Source organism: Triturus cristatus, chromosome 8 (assembly GCF_964204655.1).
Source record: "Triturus cristatus chromosome 8, aTriCri1.1, whole genome shotgun sequence".
Lineage (NCBI taxonomy): Eukaryota > Metazoa > Chordata > Amphibia > Caudata > Salamandridae > Triturus > Triturus cristatus.
Window position 1 is genome coordinate 475,574,909 of NC_140591.1, and position 23,103 is coordinate 475,598,011.

The 23,103-nt window shown below is 40.1% G+C and overlaps 1 protein-coding gene across 1 annotated transcript in view; it reads left to right on the top strand.

Annotated features, from left to right (window-relative positions):
* SUGT1 (SGT1 assembly cochaperone of MIS12 kinetochore complex) overlaps positions 1–23,103 on the top strand; it is a 205,121-nt gene that overhangs the window by 88,996 nt on the left and 93,022 nt on the right. The window contains exon 5 of the mRNA XM_085621970.1: positions 336–443. Within this exon, the coding sequence (XP_085478096.1) occupies positions 336–443 (108 nt within the window). The remainder of the gene's footprint in view (positions 1–335; positions 444–23,103) is intronic.

The window sequence follows — 23,103 nt, forward strand, 5'->3', positions numbered from 1 at the left end:
AATCGTGAAATCCTCACTTGACGTAGTTGGGTTATTCAGTGAAAACCACTTAATTTCTGTATCCCAGCGTGTCGTTGCCTGCAAAAAAAATTATTTTTGAATCTGAAGATTTACTGACCATTAGATATAAAGAAAGTGTTAGGTTTCACCATTTTGGTCCCCTCTTTTTTTCTTAATGGTTACAACACAAACATTTACTACATTCTTTTCCACTGAAAATTATTAAGTAGAAAAATCAGGTGATTCTAAATGATTTTGTTTCCACACACAATAATTTCTCTCTGTGTAGTAAGCACAGGCTTTGGAACACCAATACAAATTGTTTGTATTCACAGTTCAGTGCTCTGGTTAGACTTCCAACAGGAGAGGACTACAGCTTGAAGCGTGTTCTACTTCATCCCATCGTTCCAGAACAGAGTACATTTAAAGTACTTTCAACAAAGGTGAGCTGCTTCTTCAGAGAATTGTAGAGTTTTTGTAATGCAAAAGTTTTACTTATTTTCATATTAGTTTACCATTTAGATATGGGAACTCCATTGAGCTGCTCCTCGCATTGCACCGATCTGTTTTGTGTCTCCTGCCGTCTCGTCGTGGACAAACATTTTTCTCTGCCTTCTACTCCTCCATTTCCTTATACTGCTACGTCCTGTACTGCGTTGTCACCCTCTATTTTACCAGTGAGGTTCTCCGTTTCCTATGTACAACGAATTTGAAGATTAGCTGAGGTTTTAGCATATCGTAGCCTTCATTTGTGAAATATAACTTTGATATTTGCATGATTTCCTCCTGGTGTCATATGTTTGCCTTATTTCTGCCTCTAAGCCCCCTTGTGTATTTGCTTAAATGTCCTTGGTCAATGAAGGGATCACAAAAATTTCGTACTGCATAATGGCTGCTTTTTCTTTGGTTTATGTGCATACAGTGTAACAATATTTTCTTATGGATTTATTCTAGTTCATAAGTTTTATATTCATTAAGTGAGATAGGTAGAAAAAAACACAGCAGTTTAGATCAATGTGCAAGGGAATTCACTCACTTCTATTTACACCCTACATTAGAGATCACTTGGTTAATAATACTCCAAAATGTTGAAAATATTATGTAAAGTATGTTTGAGAGCTTCTTAAGAAGAGAGGAGCTTTATAAATTCCAGAAGGAGCATGTACGGCAAGCAGTCTGCCAGGGTCAGGTTCCTTTGTTTAGTAAATGTTTCTCCAGAGAATAGATAAAAAACAGATTGCTACTGGCCTTGAGTACGGGTACGCTGCAGACTTGAGAAATATGAATAGGCTAGTATGTCATTTAGGAAGCTCCAGTTTTTGGAAAGATGTTGATGCGTATGTGGACTTTAGCTAGGACTAGGGAAAAAGAGAATTAATTACATCCAAGAACATAGTCATGTGGCCGAGATTTAATTTTTTTATATGATTTGCCTTCATTTTACTCCCCATAATGTTTATATCTGCAAGTATGCTTTTTCATGTATTCTGCGTTAAAATCATTCTTTAATATTTTAATAAACCCTTTTTAAATTATAGTGTGAATTTCTTATGTATGTGCATCTTCCATGGGACGGTGTTCTGGTAATCCACTAAAACATAATGCGTTCCTTACAGTGTCACAGGATCTCATAGTTGCCCAATATGCCCTATCTCCAAGAAGGTTGTGGGAGATGCGTGTGTCAGTGTGTCTTGTTTGATTGAAACCTGTGCTGGTTTGAGGACCAAGGAGAATCTACTGAATTGTGGTTACAAGGGAACCCTAAAATATATCTGTTGTACCATTTTCAATGTAATTCACTCTACTTAAGGTATTAGTCTAGGTACTACTTTTTAAGGGATTGCCTTATGTAGTGTCACAACACTTGATTTACCTGAGTGCTCTGGAGCCATCCCTGTTTGTAGTGCACAGCTCCTTTGATATCATACTGTAGTGAGGAGGTCCACGTAGGTACATTACATCACAAATACAGGATACTACACATACACTATATCCTTTTGGTTGCATAATTCACTTTACATATTGTAATTCCAAGCAATACCATTCTGTAAATGAAAGAATATTCACTTCCCATTGGTTTGTTCTTCAACTCACCGGCTCACGATCCTCGCCGTTTTCTCCAGGCGATCCTCATTGATAGTCATAAGCACTGAATTGTCCCACCCTCACTTGCAATCCTGGAGAATGTTTCTAGATAAATGCATATGTTCGAGGCATGTGTGCTGTAGATACACAAGCTTTGCATACTCCTGCCATCTAGTGTTGGGTCTGGATGTTTGCAAGTCGTATTTCTTTGAAGAAGTCTTTCCAGTCACAAGATAAGGTGACTCCTCCTTTCAGTGATAGTGCGCATAGGCATGGACTCCATTATTAGATTGTTTATTTCCGCCATAGGGTTCTGACGTGTAATGCTGCGCTCCAGTCCGAAACCGTTCTTCGGGTTCCCCACGGTGTGGGAGGACGACTGCGACGCTTGTAAATCGTTTCGGTCTAAAAGGACTCGACGGGCTTGACGTCGTGAAATGCAACATCAGAATATCCAACACACTCTGGATATCTTCGATGAAGAATCAGAGCATGAAGTCGTCGAAGCGGCAGAAGAAGAAGAGGCCATCTCGGTTCCAGAGTCGGATTCGGAACTCAAGATAGACATGGAGTCTCAAGACGGGCCTCTGGGACAGGGTGCCTTAATTACCGATGACCCCCTGCCCATACCCACAACTCAAGGCTTTGGCACCACCTCTGCCTTCTGGCCAAGGTCGGCACTGAGACAATGTTTCTGAAGCCCTGCCTTGCGGCTCTGCACCAATTCAGATCTGAAACCTTCCAGTTCGAAATCCAAATCTGGTTCGGAGCTGAAATCCTCCACTCCAAAAGAAAAGCATGATTCGGAGCCAAAACCTTCCGTTCCTAAAGGCAAGTCCATTCCAGCAGCAAAACCTTCAGTGCCGAAATCAAAAGACAGCAGCTTTGAACCATCGAATTATAAATTAGACATTGTTCATCCCAAACTAGATCCCAAACAAAAGAAGATTTATATCAATCCTGATACAGGACATATTCATGCTAAATCTCCGGTTAAACACAAGTTTTTTCCTTTGGACTCGCACTAAAAGATTCCTTTAAAGAAGAAGGAGGATGTGGCTACCGGCCCTGTTTATCCTGATCCACCATCTCCACTTCCACCCTCTTCTCCACATTTAGATCCTTCACACATTACACATCAGGGATCTCCACTTTCACAGTCTGAAGAGACCGATATTGATGAGGAAGATATTCATTTACCTATAGATCCATGGAAGGATTACACCATTGACCCCCCATTAGACAATGACCCAGGCCTATACCCATTACCTTTACTTGATGATAATGTGGCTTATCAGGAACTCATTGCTATAGCAGCAGAGTACCATGGTGTAGCGTTACATAAAGTCATAGGGCAATTACTTTTAATTTGAGACACTTGAGTCCATACAGGTCAAGTCAGACACTCCATGTGCTGAAGGGCGTGATGGGACATGCGGATGACCATTTCAAAGACCCCGTGGGAGCACACATTTTGACTAATAGTCGATAAAAAATATAAACCTTCGCCATCTGATCATATCTTTATTAAAGGTCAGCTGCCTCTTGACTCCCTTGTAGTCTCCAACGCTCGCAAACGAGCTAATTCGCAAACTTCTGGTGACGCTCCTCCCCCAGATAAAGAATCTAAGCTCATAGATGCTTCAGGGAAATGTGTAGCCGCTCAAGCTGCTAATCACTGGTGCATTGCAAATACACAAGGCCTGCTAGCTAGGTACGACAAGGCACACTAAAATGAGATGGCGGAACTGCTCCAACAACTCTCAGAAAAACACAGAAACAAAGCAAAAAAGTTAGTACAAGAGGGCAAACTTATTTCTAACTCTTCTATTAGATGTGCTTTAGATGCTGCTGACACCGATGCTAGGGAGATAAATACCAGCATTCTCCTCAGAAGGTATGCACCGCTTAGGATTTCAGGCTTAAAACTGAGGTTCAACAATCCATTTTAAACACCCCTTTTGACGGGCAACATCTGTTTGGTCCTGAAGACGATCAGGCTTGGCTTTAGAAAAAATTAAAAAGGACACAGATGTGGCAAAGTCCGTGGAAGCACTTCAGTCCCCATCAAATAGAGGCTCCTTTCAACACTCCTTTTATAGAGGAGGGTCCAAAACCCATCCTCAGACCCAAATGCTTCCTCTTATAAAGGCAATACCCAATCCTCTCCCTCTAGAGGTTTTTATAGAGGAGGATATGGAGGAAATAATTCCAAAGGTAGGGGGAGGAGTGCGTTAACGCGTAACACCCCTTCCCCTAACAAACAGTGACTTGCCCATACTTCCCCCGATAACTTAACCCCTGTCGGGAGAAGACTTCAACAGTTTCTTCCCATTTGGCAATCCATAACAACCGACAAATGGGTGATCAACATTATCCGACATGTTTATTGCCTAGAGCTTACCGCCAATCCTCCAAACATTCCACCGCGCACGTACAAACTGTCATCAAATCACTTACTGTTACTCATTCAAGAGGTACAATCCCTCTTACAAAAAGGTACCATAGAACCAGTTCTTGTACACTACCAAGTTTCAGGGGTTTATTCTCTATATTTTCTAATCCCCAAAAAGGACAGCTCCCTAAGACCCATTTTGAATCTCGGTGTTAAACCATAACATACTCTCAAAACATTTTCATGTGGTAAACCGAAAACCATTTATTTTCCGGTCTATATTTATTTTTAAATAAGGATAAAAATGGAAATTGGCTTTTTTTCAGAGATTCAAAATGCTGCCAGTTATGCCTGCCAGGCCAATAGATGTGCGGATTGATAGGTAAGGTGGAATTTTAGTAAAGAGGCTAAAATAGCAGTAGATCTGCACAACCTTGTTACTAAACTGTTCATGTTTTCATATAAGTGCATTGATTTATCATCTGTGGGTGTTCATATCACTGGACACCTATCAGGCGTTCATGCATGAATGCATATTTATTGGTTACATAAATGTGGAAATATACTAGTTTCAACTTCATTTGCTCACAAAACCTCAAATAAATATGGATAAATACAAATAATGTTAGCAAAAATAAATATGGATAAATACAGACGGAAATGTCCAAAAAATAAATACTGTAAAACTGGGACCCCTAATTATAAATCACGCTCGACTTCAGTCATCTTACGTACATTTTTTATGCTGATACTTCATTGTTAGTACAATGAAACATGCAAGCACTTTTGATACTTTCAGTTGCTTCCAGGTTTCTATTTACATGCAAACGTTCTACTGACATGTCAAGTTTTGCCTAAATAATTTTGATGTTTAATCAAACTAGATTAAATAAAACAAAAAAGGCCATAAGGCAATGGAAACCTAAACATAAGTCAATCCTTGGGCAGCAGCAGTAGGTAAATGAGGACAAATGCAACAACTGGACAAATTCATTATTTCTCTATAATTTAACAAATCTATATGTGATTTCTTAAAATCTCTCATCAAAACTATTTCTGCATTCTAATCTATGATTCTGAGTAACACTTAAAATCATTGAACTATTAGTAGTGTGTGGGAGACACCCACTAGGAAAATATGTATATAATAACCCAATAAGGACAGCTAAAATAATAAAAATGATAAAAGTCCTGCAAAGTTCTTCTTTTCTTGAAGGCATCTTCTTCGGCTCTTTAAAGCAGTCATTTCAAAGTAAATTCAATCCTCAAAAGCTAAAATAGTAAAGTACAAAAAGTAATCAATATTACTTTTAAAATAATCCAACAGTAATCAAAGCTAGTTTAAAAGTTCAGATGTATCAAAAACAAGAATTTTGAATTAATAATTTAGTTTAGTGCAAGAGTTAACTTCCTCAGGAAACATTCGCCTTTTCATCATTTCATTGTCTCTTGTACTCCTATGGTGGCTCTTGGGAACCTCAAAGCAAAAATCGAAGACCTCTCAAATTTCTTTTTCATCTGTTTTAATCTCTGTCAGATACGCCAATTCAGTAGCTGTGCATTTCTTGTTTGGCACTCTTTCTCTTGTCGATCTTCTTGTTGCAACACTTGTTGCCATACTCCTGGGTATGTTCTTCAGCATTAATTTCAAAGTGTTCATCAGCATCTTCTCAACCTACTGCTTTACAAGAATTCTCACTGCTCTTTTCAGGACTCCTTGGTCACATAGTCGCACATTCTCTCAGTTTCAGATAGGTGCGCTTGATTCAAGCTTCTATCCTCTTTAGCTACTTTTTCTGTTCGAGTCTTATGAGTCTCAACTCCTTTGTTTACTCAAGTCTGATTTGTTTGGTTTTCATTTGCTTGAAAATGTTGAAATTTTCAAGTTTGGCTCTCTCAATTCAGTTTTTCTTCTTTCTTTTTCTCTTCCCTCTCTGGATCCATGTATGAAACTTGATGTTGGCTTTATTATTCAACTGCTTATGTCACTGTCTCTTTATCAGCAGCAAACACTTTCTTTGTGAGAGATGCATTGAGCCAGAACAGCAAACCTCCACACTTCACAGCTATGTTTGTCACCAAGATAACTTATTGAGGTTCGTACCACTTTGACTCAAGTCACAACTTCCTTATATGCTTCTTCATAAGGACTCTGTCTCCTTGGCTTCAGATCATGGCACTGTTCAGAAACTGCAGAAGGTATTACTAGTTGCACCTGATGCAAGAGAAAGCCTACTGTATCAGCCAGGCGTTTGCAGTAATCATACAGATCAGTCAATCAGAAAAGTTTATCAAAGCTATTGGCGGCAATCCAATGATTACTTCATGAGGCTTCATTCCAGCAGACTTTGATGGGCACATCTCATGCTTAGTAACACCAATGTAAGGACATCTGACCATTTCAGAGAAGTTGAAGCACAATTCTTTTGCCAGCTTATATTTCAAAATACCATTGTACCTTTCAGCAACTGCTGATGTTTCTGGAGCACAGCTACAATCTGGTCTGTTTTCAGTGCAAAAAACAAAACTCTCATTATTTAATTCTTGAAGTGTGTCCACTTATCTTACTCACTTGCAGTTGACATTCTAAATCTAGGGATCAATTCCCTCATTAATAGTTTAGAAACTTTATGCACCACACCTTATTGTGTATGCCTCAATCATAAATAAATCTCAAGTTGTAGCATGCCTACAAAATAAATTTGCAGTCTTGCAAACAACCATTTGCCTTTCATACATTAATACATTTTACAACTATTTTCTTCCCCGCTTTATTTTTCTGACAAACTATACATCTACCAGAAATCTTCTGCATTCATTCTGAAATGAGGATGGATTACATCAATGAGTTTTAAAATGCCTCAACACCCCATCACATCCCACGTGGGGTAGGCCTATGAAAAAGTCTCACCATTTGTGGTAGCTATGAATCTGGCAAGACAAACCATCATCATCACATTACCAAACTCATCTTAGTTGACATGTCAACATTTATTTATTTATTCATGATTTGGAACTCCAGTGAGGTTCACATAAATGAAAAAATCACACAAACATAGAGGGAGTCAAGAGTAATACCATGCAAGTTCACGTCATAGAATCATTACTACCAATAATAAAAACTTAATAAAATGAATAGTCCACTGAGGTACAGGCAATTTTATGAGTTAAAAGTATACGATTAAAACCAATAATACCATACACTAAAGCCCTGAATATACCCTAAAAATAGCATTCATTTCGTTCAGTACAAAGGTAAAAAGCATTCGAAAGAGTTAAAAACATGGATACAAAACATTTATTTTGGTGGGTTGAGCAGTAAATACAAATCCTTCGTAGTAACACGTGCAGAGAATCTTAAAGAGTTGTCTCAACCCCTTATGACGGTATAATATCAAGATAGGACATATAAATAAAATGTGTTTCAGGTCCTGACATCCATGTTTACAAAAGTGACATATGCTTGATGTACCACGCCGTTTAGATGTTACAGCATTTAATGGAACACTGTTTAAATGGATTAATGCTCGGAGGCGTCTAACCCCATGAGCCATGTTCTATGCCAAGTACTGTTGTGATTTATTCATAATAAAAGAATTTGCCTGCTTAAGAAATGCATCGAACTGTTCCCTCGGCATGGATGAGACCGTACATAGATAAAGATCAAATTGCTCTAGTGCATAATCAATATTCCTAAAGAATAACGCTTTGTCTCACTTCATTTCAAAGATCTCTGTAAACATAAGCTGTCAGAGAGAGTTATGATTACTGTTCATGAGGCAATGGCCCCATCGTACCATTTCCCCCAGTCCTTGCACAAATGAGATTTTTAGACCAAATTCTAATCTTAGTGCAGCCGTTGGTGCTAGAGGGTTGACTGATCATAATCTCCTTAGAATTTGACTGCCGGTTTTGTAAAACAAAACTCCATTTTGCCACGGCATAGAGGAGAGTGGGCGGGATTTTAACTCGATACATGGACAAAAGGTGGGAAAAGTGCCTCCACCCCATGGCTGTACAAATGGAGCTAAGCCTCCTGGCTTGTGAATGTATGTGTCCGTGTCTGTACCAATTGGTTGCTGCCAGGGCTCAGTACATGGAAGAAAATCAATTCCTAAGTGGGTGCTGTGAGGAAAACTGCCACAGTGCTTATCAATGTCAATGTCAATCCTGACAATACCGGCATTTCCAGCTCCGCACGGTGGGATTGATTTTCTTCCATGTACTGAGCCCTGGCAGCAACCAATTGGTACAGACACGGACTACTTACCCCACAATACAACTGTGCAGAAGGAGGTTCCATTTGGGCGGGGTTAAAGGTACGAGTCCTCACAGCTGCTGGGACTTTGCGCATGCAGTCAGTGAACAAGGGCATGGAGCCCGAAACATTTTTGGCGCTTTGCTTGGGGGGTTCAAACGCGCTGTGCTTATTACCTGCAATAAATGAAGGCTACATTTCCACCCGAGTTGGCATCTCTATGCAAGGTAACTTGGAACTTTTGTGATATATATATATATATATTTCTGTTGATGCTGCAAGTATCCCCAATTCATATTTAGTCAATTTCGAATTCTATAATTGCTGTCTTTTTGTTGGTGTTGTGTCTCCACTGAATAAGGCACTAACACCCTTAGAGTGTGACCTGTGAAAATTGATTTGCCTTGGGTGGTAGCAATTGAAGTTGCAGCAACCGCTCTCTGGCACCCAGGCAGAGCCACAGCAACTGTTATCTAAAGTTCCATGAAAAAAGGTCTTTTATTTGGACTGTACTCTTGTGCCAAAACTGAAAGTTAGCACCCTTCTTTTCATGGCAAAATAAATTAACATTATTTTTCGTAATCCTGCATTCCTAAAGCGGCACTGAACACAAATCGTGTTTTAGTCCCAAAAATTATTTGATGCACTCGTCATTCCATGGTGCCAAATGTGGGATGTCACTATAGTTCAATCTCTGCAATTGGTTTTGCAATCAAGTTGAATCCACTGACAACAAAAGGCCACAATTCCTAAAAACGTTTTGATTTCTTTCTGTTTTGTTGGTGAATTAATTTCCAAACCACATAGATATGAATTCACCCCTTTTTGAATTTGATGTCCCAAATAAATAACTTCTGCCTGACAATACTGTAGCTTTGTGGGAGAAACCTTATGCCCATTATCAACCAAATGATTCAACAATGCAGTAGTATCCAATTTTCAACCTTCTTTGGTTTTTGCTGCAATCATAAAATCATTAATGTATTGCACCAAAATTGACTCGCAAAGCAACTCCAAAGATTAAAAAAAGTAAAGGACTCTCTGTATACCCTTGAGGTTTCCTTGTCCAAACCAGGACTTTGTTTTTAATTCTGAACGCAAAAGATATTGACTGTCCTGATGAAGAGGAACTTTTATTAGTGCTTTACACAATCAATCGCTGTGAACCACTCTGCATCTGAAGAAATCTGAAACAAAATCACTGTTGATGCGGTAGCTCAGGACAGCATGAAACACATTTTTTATTAATCTTTATCAAATCTTGACCCTATCCTCCATTTTCCATTCAGTTTGGCAAAGCCCATGATTGGTTAATTACATGAACTCTCCAAAACCTCTTTTAAAATGCCTTTCTGCACCATCTTTTCAATCACTGGCGTAATCCCTTCCTCAGCTTCTCTAGAAAGTCTATAATGGGGAATGCGTGGAAAATGTAATTCGCACTGGCTTTGCACTTATTATGAGCCCAACACCTTTTCCAGTAAAATCCCAAACCTCTATTTTCACTGACTTCCTTTCCGCTTCTTGTGAGTTTACTTTGAATTCCAAGTCATTCTTTTCTGAATGATGACACAACCCAGTGACTAAGAAGTTAAGCCATTTATTTTACAAAATAGGTCATGACTCAAGATATTTACTGGACTTGTTGCTCTAATCGTGAATTCATGTATGTTAATTGCTGAATCTATTTTCACTAGAACTTTCGCTTAGAAATTATTTATCACTTGTTTATTTGAAATACCTATGACTTTTACTATTTTTCTGGAGAGTGGTAGGTTAGGAGCTTTCACTGGTGCAACTGTGGAACAGCTAGCGCATGTACCAATCCAAGATGAAATGGGCTGGCCACTCACTTTCCTGGTCCACCCCTAGCATGCACCAAACATACAGCCCTCCTCCCCTCTGAGCCACCGTAATTGTTTGAGACTCACTCCTTGCGGAACTCAGAGGGTAGCTGCACATTGTGGAAATGAATCACTAATCGCCTATGGTCTCACTTGCGGTTGAACTGAGTATTGTAGAAATTGTAAACGATGTACATTCTGTGGAGATCCTGCATTGCTGTTTCGCATCTGAGGTTATAGAACTGGCGCTGAAGACATAGATACACTAAACTGCTTTGTATTCTGTATATACACTAAACTGCTTTGTATTCTGTATATTCTGTAACAATAGGGGTGGACCATTGGCAGTCACACCATTTGTTTTTTACCACTGGTGTCATAGTCTGTTGCATAGATTTCATTTGAGGTAACATTTGTGTTCTATTAGCATATGGCTTTGCAATAAATATGTAATTTAGTTTTTCTTCCAATGCTCTTTTTTTACCACAAATGTGGCAAATCCCAGATCTTACCTGACAACTATTAGCATTGTTATTAAAAGCTCTACCTTTACCTTGAGGGCCATTTCCTCCATCTCTCAAAGGACCCTTAAACTACAAGCCATTTCCCTGAGGAACTAATCCTTGCCCTCCTTACTGAAAGAATTCAGTCTGTGCCATCACAAACTTCTCTAAAGTCAATTTCTTTTTAGAATCACAATAATCACTGCAATGTTTTGCGTATGCCAAGATCTCAATCAGCGACTTTGCTTGCCAACACATCACATTCTGCTGAAGCTATGAACTCCACTCCGGACGCAACCCAAACACAAAAGCCGAACAAGGCCCAAAGCATCTTCTTTCATTGGATTTTCATTCCACTGCATTGTTTTTAGATCTGCATTAATCTTTCATAGAATGCATCTACTGACTCTGCATTTTGCGTTGCTGTCATGATCCTTGACAAATTAACTTGTTTCCCTGGAACCTTTGCTTTCAAATTTTTGATAATTGCTGTATATTTTTCCATTGGCAAATATGAAGGCTCCTAATTTGGCGCATCCCTACAAGTTTCTTCGTCCGGGCACTACACTACCAGTTTGCAATCAGTCTACAAATCTTTTGGCACATTAATGGAAAACATTGCACCCAAATCCACACTGTAACAAATCTTCCTACCTCTGCAAACTGTTTTTTAGGATATTGTCTAAGCTTTGGAAAATCTTTTATAAAAGTCCACAAATCCTAACCGTACCTGAAACATGAACATAACCTGGACCAAGACTTTCTGGTACTTCTCTTAGTGGGAATTCTCCCACAAAGCAATCGCATGCAGAATCACTTATGGCTCTTCTCACCTGATTTTCAAAACGATCTTTTATACTTCTCCACATTTTTTTCAATTTATGGTCAACTCTATAATTTCTCTAAAAATTGTTTCCAGTTTTACAATGGACTATTTTTTTGCAACTCAAATTCCGTCATTTTTATTTTGTGAGGCTCACAATTCTTTTTTATTTTATTTATAACTGCTTGGTTGTTTAGCCTCTCTCTCTAATTGTTCATACTTACTAAAAGCATGCTTGCCTGCTGCCAAATTCAAAAATGCTAGCTCATCAAAAGTCAATTTCAGAATCTTATAATCATTAAGATGTTATTCTACAAATTGTTGTAAATTCACTTGACTCGCTGCACCACCACTCTGAGCCACTAATATTTCACCATCTTCCAAATCTCCTTCTTTCTCACTCATTCACTCATTTTTATCTTCATTATATGGTGTCTTTTTTCAGCAAATTATCCACCTCTTCATCAAAATCTTCTTCCTTGTTTTTATTCTCTTTTGTTTATCCTTTGTTTGGCCTGCAGCACTCACAGGAAATGCACCAACAGTTTCAAGCACGTCTGTATGCCACGCCTTTTTCCTCATATGCAACCCAGCATCCTTCCAATCATGTACAGACCTGCAAATCTCACCTCTCAACCTGTTGATCCTTCATGTTGGCTGTCGTATTTCATGTGTTCAATGCTTTAAACTGCACAGGTCTTGGTTGTGGGCTAGTATCAAATAAGCAACGCCTAAAGAACGCAATTTTCAGGAAACTGGAATCTCTCATCTTTCGCTGTAGCTTCATGAACTATTTAAGCCTTAAACAAGTGTGCATGCCACAATTTATGATCATCTCTTAGGCAGGATTTCCCAGCTGGTGGTATTGGCTCCCCTTTCGATAGTAACTTCGAATTAATAATGTTTAAATGGGTGCAAATCTGGTCAGTCTCTCTTCACAATACAATACTTGAACAAGCACAATATAACTTTACCTCAATATATCAAAACTCAATCATTCAATAAAACAAACCTGTGTACCTGGGTAGAAATCAACTTCACCACAAGGGTAGTAGTACCTCAGGGCACTGCACCATCACACGCACACTGAGCTAGACAATACTCTAACCAAGGATCAGTAAAAGTTACCTTTGTACACAGAAGAAATCACAACTATTCCACTTATAATTAGCACTCACAACTAGACTATTAAGGATCATAAACTTCCACTTGTTTAAACCTGGCACATCACCTTCATACTCTCCAGTGACACATTGATTTAACTCGAGTTCTCAATGTCAAGGCAAGTAAATCATCAATAATATTCAATAATGCACCATCAGTAACAGACCATAGTATACCACATATTGTGCATAACACAAAACTTAAAGCACAATATGGCGTAATCACCAAAACATAACACATATTATAAAACACACCATGCTAGACATACTCCCTATAATACTCGCCAATTCGTCCTTCTGAACTTCCCTGTCCAACCCCAACACCATGGCAACACTTAACCATGGGACACCACAACCCAAGATTCTCTAATTGAAGTTCTAATTAACCAATTAGCCTCACTAATTGCCAGATCTGTACCAATCAGCTTAATTGGCCACCCATTAAGCATTGTTTACCAAACGTTTTACTTATTAGCTTAATCCGCCACTAATTCATTTGCTTGTATTGTCCTCCAAAATGTGTTGCTGCTCCAAACACAATTATATGGGAGTCAAGTTGTGAGAAAGGGAGAAATCTCAGTATATTATATTCAGCCAATAACATTAAGAAACGACTTGAAACCGTAAGGTATGTTCATTTACTTAATACTCAAAATAAACATTGCAGAAAGCAAAAGTTAACCATCGAGGGAATTAGCATAGCCAAATCATAAGCAAAGGCATTAACTGGGTATCTCTAAGTGTTGCGCAGACTGACATAAGATCTGTCTCATTCCAAGTCTAAGATCCTTGCTGCTCTGAACCTAAAAGCATAACTTCTCAATTCATCTGCAAGAGTGGCAAAAAATAACAGGTGAAAGATGGGTGCTGCATTATCTTCAAAATGGACTCTTGAAGTTCAAGTCTCCTTGAAATGTTCCGTCTTATGCATTTGGGAGCACCTCCAACAGGAGTTGAACACTTTATTCACCAAGAAAGCAGTGGAGGATGTTCCTCTCCCCCAAAGAGGAATGGGAATTTATTTATGTTACTTTCTGATTTAAAAGAATGGATCCAATCAAGAGTTTAGACCCATTCTCAACTTAAAATCAGTCAACAGGTGGAGAGGAATATAAAAATGTTGAGGATGCTGGCCGTACATCAAATTATCCTTTAGTTTTACCAAGTGAATAGGGTGCTGACTTGTAACCTTGGAAGTTCCTAAGGTTCCTAATGAACAGCAATCACTTCCAATTCAAACTCCCTCCATTCGGACTAAAGTCAGTACCGAGGACTTTTTCAAAATGTATAACCGTGGTAGCAGCATGTCCCAGGAACCATAAAAATTCCCATCTAGATGATTGGATGTTCAGAGCTTAAACAGCATAGAAGGTTCTAAGCAACTGTCAACTAACTAATAATTCTTTGTCTTTTGGGTTTACTTGTAAGCTACATGAAATCAACTGCAGTTCCAGCTCAAAAGGTCCTGTATGTGAGTGCAGTTCTGGACACCAGTTACCATCTAGCTATGAACTCTGAACCCTTTGGCACACCAAATATCCTCTTAGGATTGTTGACTTCTTGCATGTTTCTGGATATTTACACCAGACTGCTCCGAGTTCTCTTCAGCAACTTAAAGTGGACTAATGTTTGACAACTGACTTGGCAGCTGATAGATGGACTCACTGTATTTCAATGTAAGATTTAGTTGTTTGCTAATGGCGCCAGCCACAAAACCTTTAAGGCTGTACCTTCCATATCAGCCTTCTGCAATTGTGAGTAGTCCATCTGGCTCAAAATTAGATTCTGCTGTCTTTCAAGATAAGCTCCCCCTTGTGTAGACAGACAACAAAACATGGTTCTTTTCATGGCTACTCTTTCTGTAATCGCAGATAATTTGGAAATGCTGCATAGCAAGAGACTTAAAGATCAGCAATCACAGTGGTACATTTCCCAGGTGTACAGAATGAGAAAGCATACTCGCCCACCAGAACTTTCCAGGAAAATCAGAAGTCTATGCCGCACGGCAAATTTCAGCAAGACATTCACAATTGTGGTTTTCTTTAGTTATACCTGTTCACAGACCTCCAGGTACCAACTAGGATTGAAGGTGTATGCCCTTTTGGTAGACTGGTCATGGATGCTTCTATACAACTTTTCTCCTATCTCCATGATTTAGTCAAACTATCTTAGTGCAAAGCCAGGAGGATCCTGATAGCTTCGTAGTGGCCAAACCAGTGGTGGCTAACAGACCTTTTACAGATGTCCCTGTGACAACGTGGAGTTTGGCATGCAGACAAGATTTTCTTCACAGATTTAGAGGTCAGATCCTGCATTCCAGTCTTCCATTGTCAAACCTGGCTCCTGAACTCATACAATACCGGCATTTAAATTTGCCATAAGACTGTATGGACATTCTGAAAGAAGCTAAGTGTCCTTCAGCCCACACGTCGGAGAATTTAGATCAGCTCATCCGTGAATTTATTTGGTTTGGCGGCATTGCAGGTATCACTATTAGCTAGGCGAAATCCATCTATTTCCGCTTGCAGAGGCCACACAGACTTTCACCTCTGACTTTCCACTGATGTGAGCCTGTGACCTCATCTGAAATCTAAGAGTCTGCTCAGCCGGGATCTATATGACCTCTGGACGGAGAATTATGACTTGCTTCAAGGACCGGGTTGCTGCCTGGTCCAAGCAACCATTGTCCCTCACGGGGAGTTGGCTGTTGAGAAAATGGTCACACTCCCCAAATTCCTATACTTGTTTCAGTTTGTCACCCTCTCTACTGACATACTTCTGTTAGAAACTCTGGTCCCACCTTATATTGCTGGGTAGGCTGGCAAACAACCACAAGTGGCATAGGAGGTACTGACGCTCCCATTTGAGCAGGGTGGGTTGGAGGGCACCCAATATAGGCTTGTTTCCTGAATGCTTGGGTGCATTTTGTCCAATACTTGCTTCACCCCATATCAGTCGCACACTGCGCAACCACCATTTGGCCCCCTGCTCGCTCCAGACAGCTTTATTTGGCCCCGTCAGGCGAGGGCGAGACCAGGTAGATACTGTGGCCTCCACAGTATGGGCGTGGAACGAGTTGCTAGGAGAGGACTCCTTGACCATCTCATTGCCCCATCGGTTCTGATTTCAGGACACCTGCTGATGCCATTGGAGACTGATGAAAGGACCAGGGAGCGACTTTGCGGAATGCAGCTGACTTCCTTTGGTGCAGCATGCCCGAAGGGCAGCTTTGTTGCCCACCACCAGGTGTTCCAGGACTCTGCTGCTTCTCCTCTGGACACCTTGATCTATTATCAGCTCCAAGCTTTGCTGCGAGGTCTCCGTGGTGCGTTCCCGGCAGCCCCCTCACGTTAATTGTACTAGAAGAGATGCTTACTAAATCTTCTGATCACGCACATCTGTGCTGGCATGCAGAAAATCGCACGATCCACATGCCCTCTCCCCGACATATCTGGTCGGATAACCTCAATATATTGATTAGCGTGGAACAATGGTCTTACTGCTGTTCCCAGACCAAGGAATTCTCCCCGAACTATAGGCTGCGCTTGATGAACTTTAAATATTTACACACAACCTCCCACACACTAGCGCATTTGCTGAGAATGGGACTCGTGGCAGATGTGCGCTGTGCCGTGTGCTAGCTTTCTGCACTTAGCGTGGGACTGTCCCAATATAAAGGACTTTTGGATGTCGGTGCTGAATGACATAATGAGTATCATAAGCCATTTTCCTGATTGCTCCCCTCTGTGTCGTGCAACTGTGCTATGTCAAAGAGGTTGCCCGGAAATCTGCCGGCTGATGGCAGTGCTGTTGGCTAAGCGCATGGTGGCGATACACAGGGGAAGCCGGCAGCTGCCCACTAGAGATAAGTGGCTTCCAGATGCCACTTGTCAGGAGCTGCTTAATGCGTATTGGGAACTGATGCCTGTCTGTTCACACCCAAAAGACATTTAGGCCCCTCTGGTGACTTACCTTACACTCCATGGCAACATGACTAAGGCTGCAGATGATTCCCGCAGCCCCCACCCGACTGCAAGCGAGCCGGACTGTCCCTCCTCCTATGGTGCCCTGCCAAACAGCTCTGCAAAACTAGGTGTGTTGTTACTTCCAGGAGGGTGTTGGCTTTGCTGAGTGCAAGTTTGTTCCCCCTCCCCTGTTTCTTCTCTCCCCTCCCCACCCCCCCCTCCTCAAGCTCTCTTCTGGCTCCTCATACCTACCCGGTGCATTTCGGTGATTTGGGATTTATCTGTCTACCAACTCAGCTATGTATTTGAGTCCTGAATGCTTATTGTCTTTTTGTTATGCAGTGGTTAACTGCAACATTTTGTAAATACAATTAAAAATAAAAAGTGTCCTTCAGCCCTAATGTCATGCTTTCACATGAAAAGTAATCTGCATCTGGTGTAGTCCCAATAGCTATGACCCTCAAAGACGAGGCGGTGTTCTGTTACCTTCTCCACTTAATGAGATCTGGCTTGCACTTCTCTTCAATTAAGTTGCATCTTGCAGTTAATATTGCTTATAGAAAGTCATCTGCAAAGACCTCTTTATTTAGAATGCCTATGTTGAAAGATTTCTTAGAGACAGTATTTCTCCACACCTTGGGGACTCAATCGTGTCCTCTCTGTTAATAGGTTCCCCCCTTTGAACTGATCCATAAGGCATCAGAGTGACATCTAACTTGGAAAGCAGCTTTTCTTGTGTTTAAAACGTCAGCTCACAGAGCGAGTGACATTCAGGCCCTGTGCAATCACAAGGTGGTGATGAGAACACATCTGAATTTCCTTCTCGAAGGTGTGTCAGATTTTCATGTTATTCAGACTATTTCATTTCCAATGTTCTTTCCAGATCCATCCTCTCCAACGAAAATAACTATTTGCGCTCAGGATATAAAGTGTGTATTAAAATTGTATCTAGGAAAAGCAAACGCTATTAGTCAAACTGAACATTTGTTCATGAATCATAGTCCAGACAGAAAGGTTTCGCCATTACAAAGCAATCTATTTCCATGTAGGTAGTATCTTTATCTTGTGTGTTACTATGTTTCCAGGTCGGAGAAATAAATGATCTGAGCTAACCATAAGCTTACTGTACAAGGGGCAAAACAACGGCTCTTCTGAAAAGTATTCCAATTTCAGAAATATTTAAAGCCACCACTTGGAGGTCATGCCATACTTTCACAAGGCTATGTAGTGTTGAATTGGACTCCAGGGCTGATTCCACGGTAGAACCGGCTTCCTTATAAGCGTATTTTGGTAGATTGCTAGACCTTTTTTCCTTCCATTCCTCTGCTTTTGATGTGTGTTTGGCTTGCTAATATATTTAATGCATATGAATGTTAATGAGGATCGCTTGAAAAGTTATTTACCTCTAACCCTATTTCTCCCAGGCTAAAGAACAGAACATTGTTTTAATGTCTTAAATGTCTGGATCCTATCTTGCGTGTAAAAATGTACTGACCTAATTTCCACTGGCAGGGCACAATAGGTTACTGGACAAGTGAGTTTCCGTAGAAGTGCAATTATAATTTATCCTGTTTTCTGCAACCTGTCTAAAAACTTTGCCCTGTTTTAATTTCTTTTCCTGTAAAAAAAGGTTTGTCAAAGATATCTCTAGTCACTATTTCATGCATTAAAGTCTTTTTTTCAAATTTAATTCACTTTTTAAAAACAGAATCTAACATTTGGCCTCTTAATCATTTTATTAGGCAGCAAACTTTTTGGTTTCTTTTTACAAAAAATTAGTTTTTCTCTTGAAAAGTGTTTCACACATGTAAATAGTTTTAAAAAGTGCTCTGGGATGCCACGCAAAAACAGGGCAGTTTGGTCCTTATGACTTTAAATGAGGATTTCCCTGGTGGTAAACAAGGAATACAGGTAAGTACCTTTTCTTAATCGGCCGTCCAGATAGGGATCAATTTAAAATAGCAGAAATTTTACCATTCATTCATGCAGTTTGCGTCTGAAGCTCAAATTGGATAATGTTCAGCCTGGAAAGGCATTCAGGCTTCTTGCAGAGAAAGCTGCTAAATTTAAAAACAGTTTTTTGGCTTTGGTTGTTTTCCTTTGGATTTATGGGAATTGGCTCATTAAAAATTCTTTCACTCATAACAAAATCCCTTTATATGTCTCACACACCTTATCCTTAGTTCATGGTATCTACCTATTTCACTTTTAGGAAGGAAACAGTTCTAGTGTCTATCTAGGAACACCTGCAGTATGAGTTATTTAAAAAAAAAAAAGGCAGGTCCAGTGCCTAGGGATAAACCATTCTTGATATATACAAATATAGGAAGTGCCTCACGTAAGCAACCACTGGGAAGAAATTGGCACCTTCTCCCACATTTGTTCACTTTGTCATCACAATAGGTTTTTGTAATGGGGCCACCATGCAGTCCTTTTCTTAGTCTACAGATGTGGTGTGTGGTTTAGGGCCCAGTATTTGTTTTTGAGGTAATTTGTGCACCCAACATTTTAATTTATAACTTGTGGCTTTTTTTGTTTCTGAACTTCATAAAGAGACTGTGCCATTCACTAATGGCCCTTGCGAATTCCTTTGTTTTACTTTGCTTTCACGATGACGTGTAGCACTTAGCGCTCATTATGTTCACAAAATAAAGACGTGTGCGCACATGGGCTCTCTTAAACTTGCAACGAAAATACTGGCACTTTGTCAAATGTATCCACTGTGTAACATTTTGCTGCTTATGCCTTTTTTGAAATGTGTTTTTAGTAGTCATAGACATACACCTGAATAAAAAAATGCAGCAACATGGCGATGGATATCCTAGCCGGGGGTTGGGACCAATATACAAGCCAATGCAAATACAGGATTGTCTGGTCTCATGTTATGGTAGCCCTGTCCGATCTCTTTCATCTGTATTTTGTCAAAATAGTTCATATGAGTATCCTGTCTGGGCCCCAGTGTACTGGAATGGTACATTAGGGCATGGATACATGCTTTCCAGTCAGTTATATCTTCTTTCAGCAGCTAGTCCTTTATATCCACTTTCATGCAGTTTTTTTCTGCCACAGACAAACTGGTCAGGTCCTTTACCCAGTTCCCCACATGCAGCGGGTCCATGGTCATCCACTTGGTTCCAATTCTGTTAGCCAAGGTGAGTGTTGCCTTCATCTTAGTTTTTTATTTTGTGTACACATTGGAGAGGTTAGGTTCCCTTTCCCACTTTGATTTCACAGATAGCGCTTTCCTCGGACTGTCTGCCCAAAAAGCTCTGTTCAGTTGGGAAATTGTTGCAGCACACATTCTCCAGTCTGGAAAGACAGTTAACATAGCAAATGTTCTTGGGGCACCTTCCATCCTTGATTGCTATACGTAACCATCCATATTTCAGGAGGTGGGACTGTGTAACATGGAAAGAACCCTGTGCATTCTTCAAAGGTCAACAATTCGCCATTGATTAACAAATCCCCGATTCACATACAACCACTATCATTCCAGTTCCTAAAATCAGTTTCTCAGCCTGCTACCTTAAACCCTTAAGGATACGTTGCTGGTATACAAGGATCTCACAATGAACATTTGCTTTAATTGTAACCCCTCTGTGGTCGCCTGGCTGAATAAGTAGGAACAAATGTGGCTCTTCATACAATGTGAAAAGGGGGAGTTTTAAATAATTCACCCTATTAAATGCATTCTAGCAGTGTTTTGTTAAAAATACCTTTGTTACAAAATCAGCCAGTCACAAATTGTACTTGGGCCGCTATATTATAACCTTCCATGGTAGGCATTTGTAAACCAGGCCTTTATCTTTGTTTAGTTCTAAAACGCCCACATTTGCTTTTTTTCATCCCTACAGCGATATAGCCCTTAGTGTGTTCAAGACCTTAAAGGTCTGTTTTGGGTACACAAACATAAAGCCTTGTATTATATAGAGGCATCCACTAAGCACCACCGTTTTGGCCACTGCCATCCTACACATGAAGGACAGTGGCAAGGATACCCAGATTTGTATCAAATAAAAAAAACCATTATCAAACTGTCCAGATTAACTTTCCTCCTCTTTCTTTCACAATTTGTTACCACAACACCCATCCTCCTATGGGAGACAGTATTGATTTGTCTCAACTCATACATAAACCTGACATGTCCCCAAATACAGCAAGTATATTGCACAATATAGAGATTATCCAGGCAAGTTCCTTTAAATAAATAAGTATGCCTTCCGCATATAGGTACATTTTCAGTACCTCCTATCAAGGTGCCCTAACCCTTTAGTTGTCTTATGCAGCAAACATGCACAGTTTTCCAGTCCAACTAGAAGTGTAAATAATGGACATCCCTGCTGTGTCCTCTCCCCAATACCCATCTTTGTGTTAATGTTTCATTGGTTATAACCTTATCCACTTTATATGTATATAAAAGCTTTATCCATTTCAAGAGTTTTGGACTAAATTTCATGTAGTGTAATACATGGAACAAGTATTTCCCATTGACAGCTTTTTAAGTGTCTAAAGATGCCACAGCATAGTCCTCTGCTCAGTTGACTACCTCCCTCATGTTTTTATGGGGTATAAATCTTTTTTGGTCTGGGTGAACCATGCTTGATATTGCATGTTATGAATGATTAACGTCTTCCCTAGGATTTGGTATCTCTTTTGTGCAGTGATGAGAATTTGTAGGGATTAGATCTTGGAGTCCTTCTGACGCCCAGGAAGTTTCAGTATATGTACCCTATACATCAGTTCAGAAAGAATCCCTATCTGGAATGTCTGTGGCAAAGGTCTCAACTTCTCTGACTCTATTGTACACCTTGTATAAATCAGCACAGACCAAGGTTAAATTTATGACCGCCATATTGATGCATGACTCCAAGCCAACTTCATCTTCTGACTCCTTTTCATAATACTGAGGGTAAAAACACTCACGGGATCCAAAGAATTTCTGGCCATCGGGCCCTCCGTAGATCTTCCAAATCCAGGTGCTCAATTGCATTGTGGGAGTTGTAGTCTCACCTGCCCCAAAGTCTGAGGCCGTTACCTCACTCCCCCGGACCCAGTGAAGTTCCAGTACCCTTTCGCTATGGGTACCGCTGCCAAGGCTTTTTGTACGCTAGTCCGGCAACAGACCCCTTTACTCGGTGCTGCATTAACCCCTTTGCTGTTAGACCTTTTCCCCCCTGTGCTAAGCCTTCTTTTTGGCTATTTGGGGTAGTTTGCACTTAGGCCCCTGTAACTTTTTGTCCACAGAAGGTTTCCATGCCAAATTTTCGTCCTTTTCTTCCAACATCCTGAGGATTCTAAAGGCACCCAGGGTTTGTAGAGTCCCCTGGAGGAGACCGAGAAATTAACCAAAAGACAACAAAATTTAGGATTTTGGGGAAAAATGGGGAAAAAGTCCGCAGTAGAAAGCATCTGTTTTTTCCCTGCAGTTGGTATCAACAAAGGGTTTGGGGTGCTAAAATCACCATCTTCCCAGCTTTCAGGAAAAGGCAGACTTTTGTCAGAAAACCAATTTTTTTTACACAGTTTTGCCATTTTACTGAGACATAGCCTATTTTTCCTTTTTTTTGTGCTTTCAACCTCCTTCCAGTTAGTGGTAGAAATGGGTGTGAAACCAATAATGGATCTCGGAAAGCTATATATTTCTTAAAAGTAGACAAGATTTAGAATTTAGCAAGGTGTCATTTCTGAGATCCTTCAAGATTTTCCTGTAGAAACTAAGTTGAAATAACATATTGAAATTGAGTTTAAAAAAGAAAGCCATGTATGCCTACGTTTTCACCTGTATCTTCGGAGTATGGCAGATTTTTTAAAACAATATACTGTTACATCCACTGGACCCTTCTGCATTGCAAGGATGTATAGAACTTGTATGTTCATCTAGAACCTGAGGTACCCAGAGCCAATAACTGAGCTGCGTCTTGCAATGGTTTTTCATTGTGTACTAGGTATGCAGCAACGCATTTGGTAAAATATAAAGAGTGGAAAATAGTTCTCAAAGAACACTATGTATGTCCGAGATGGGAACAAAATATAGAGTTTAAAAGCAGTGGTTATTTGCACATCTCCA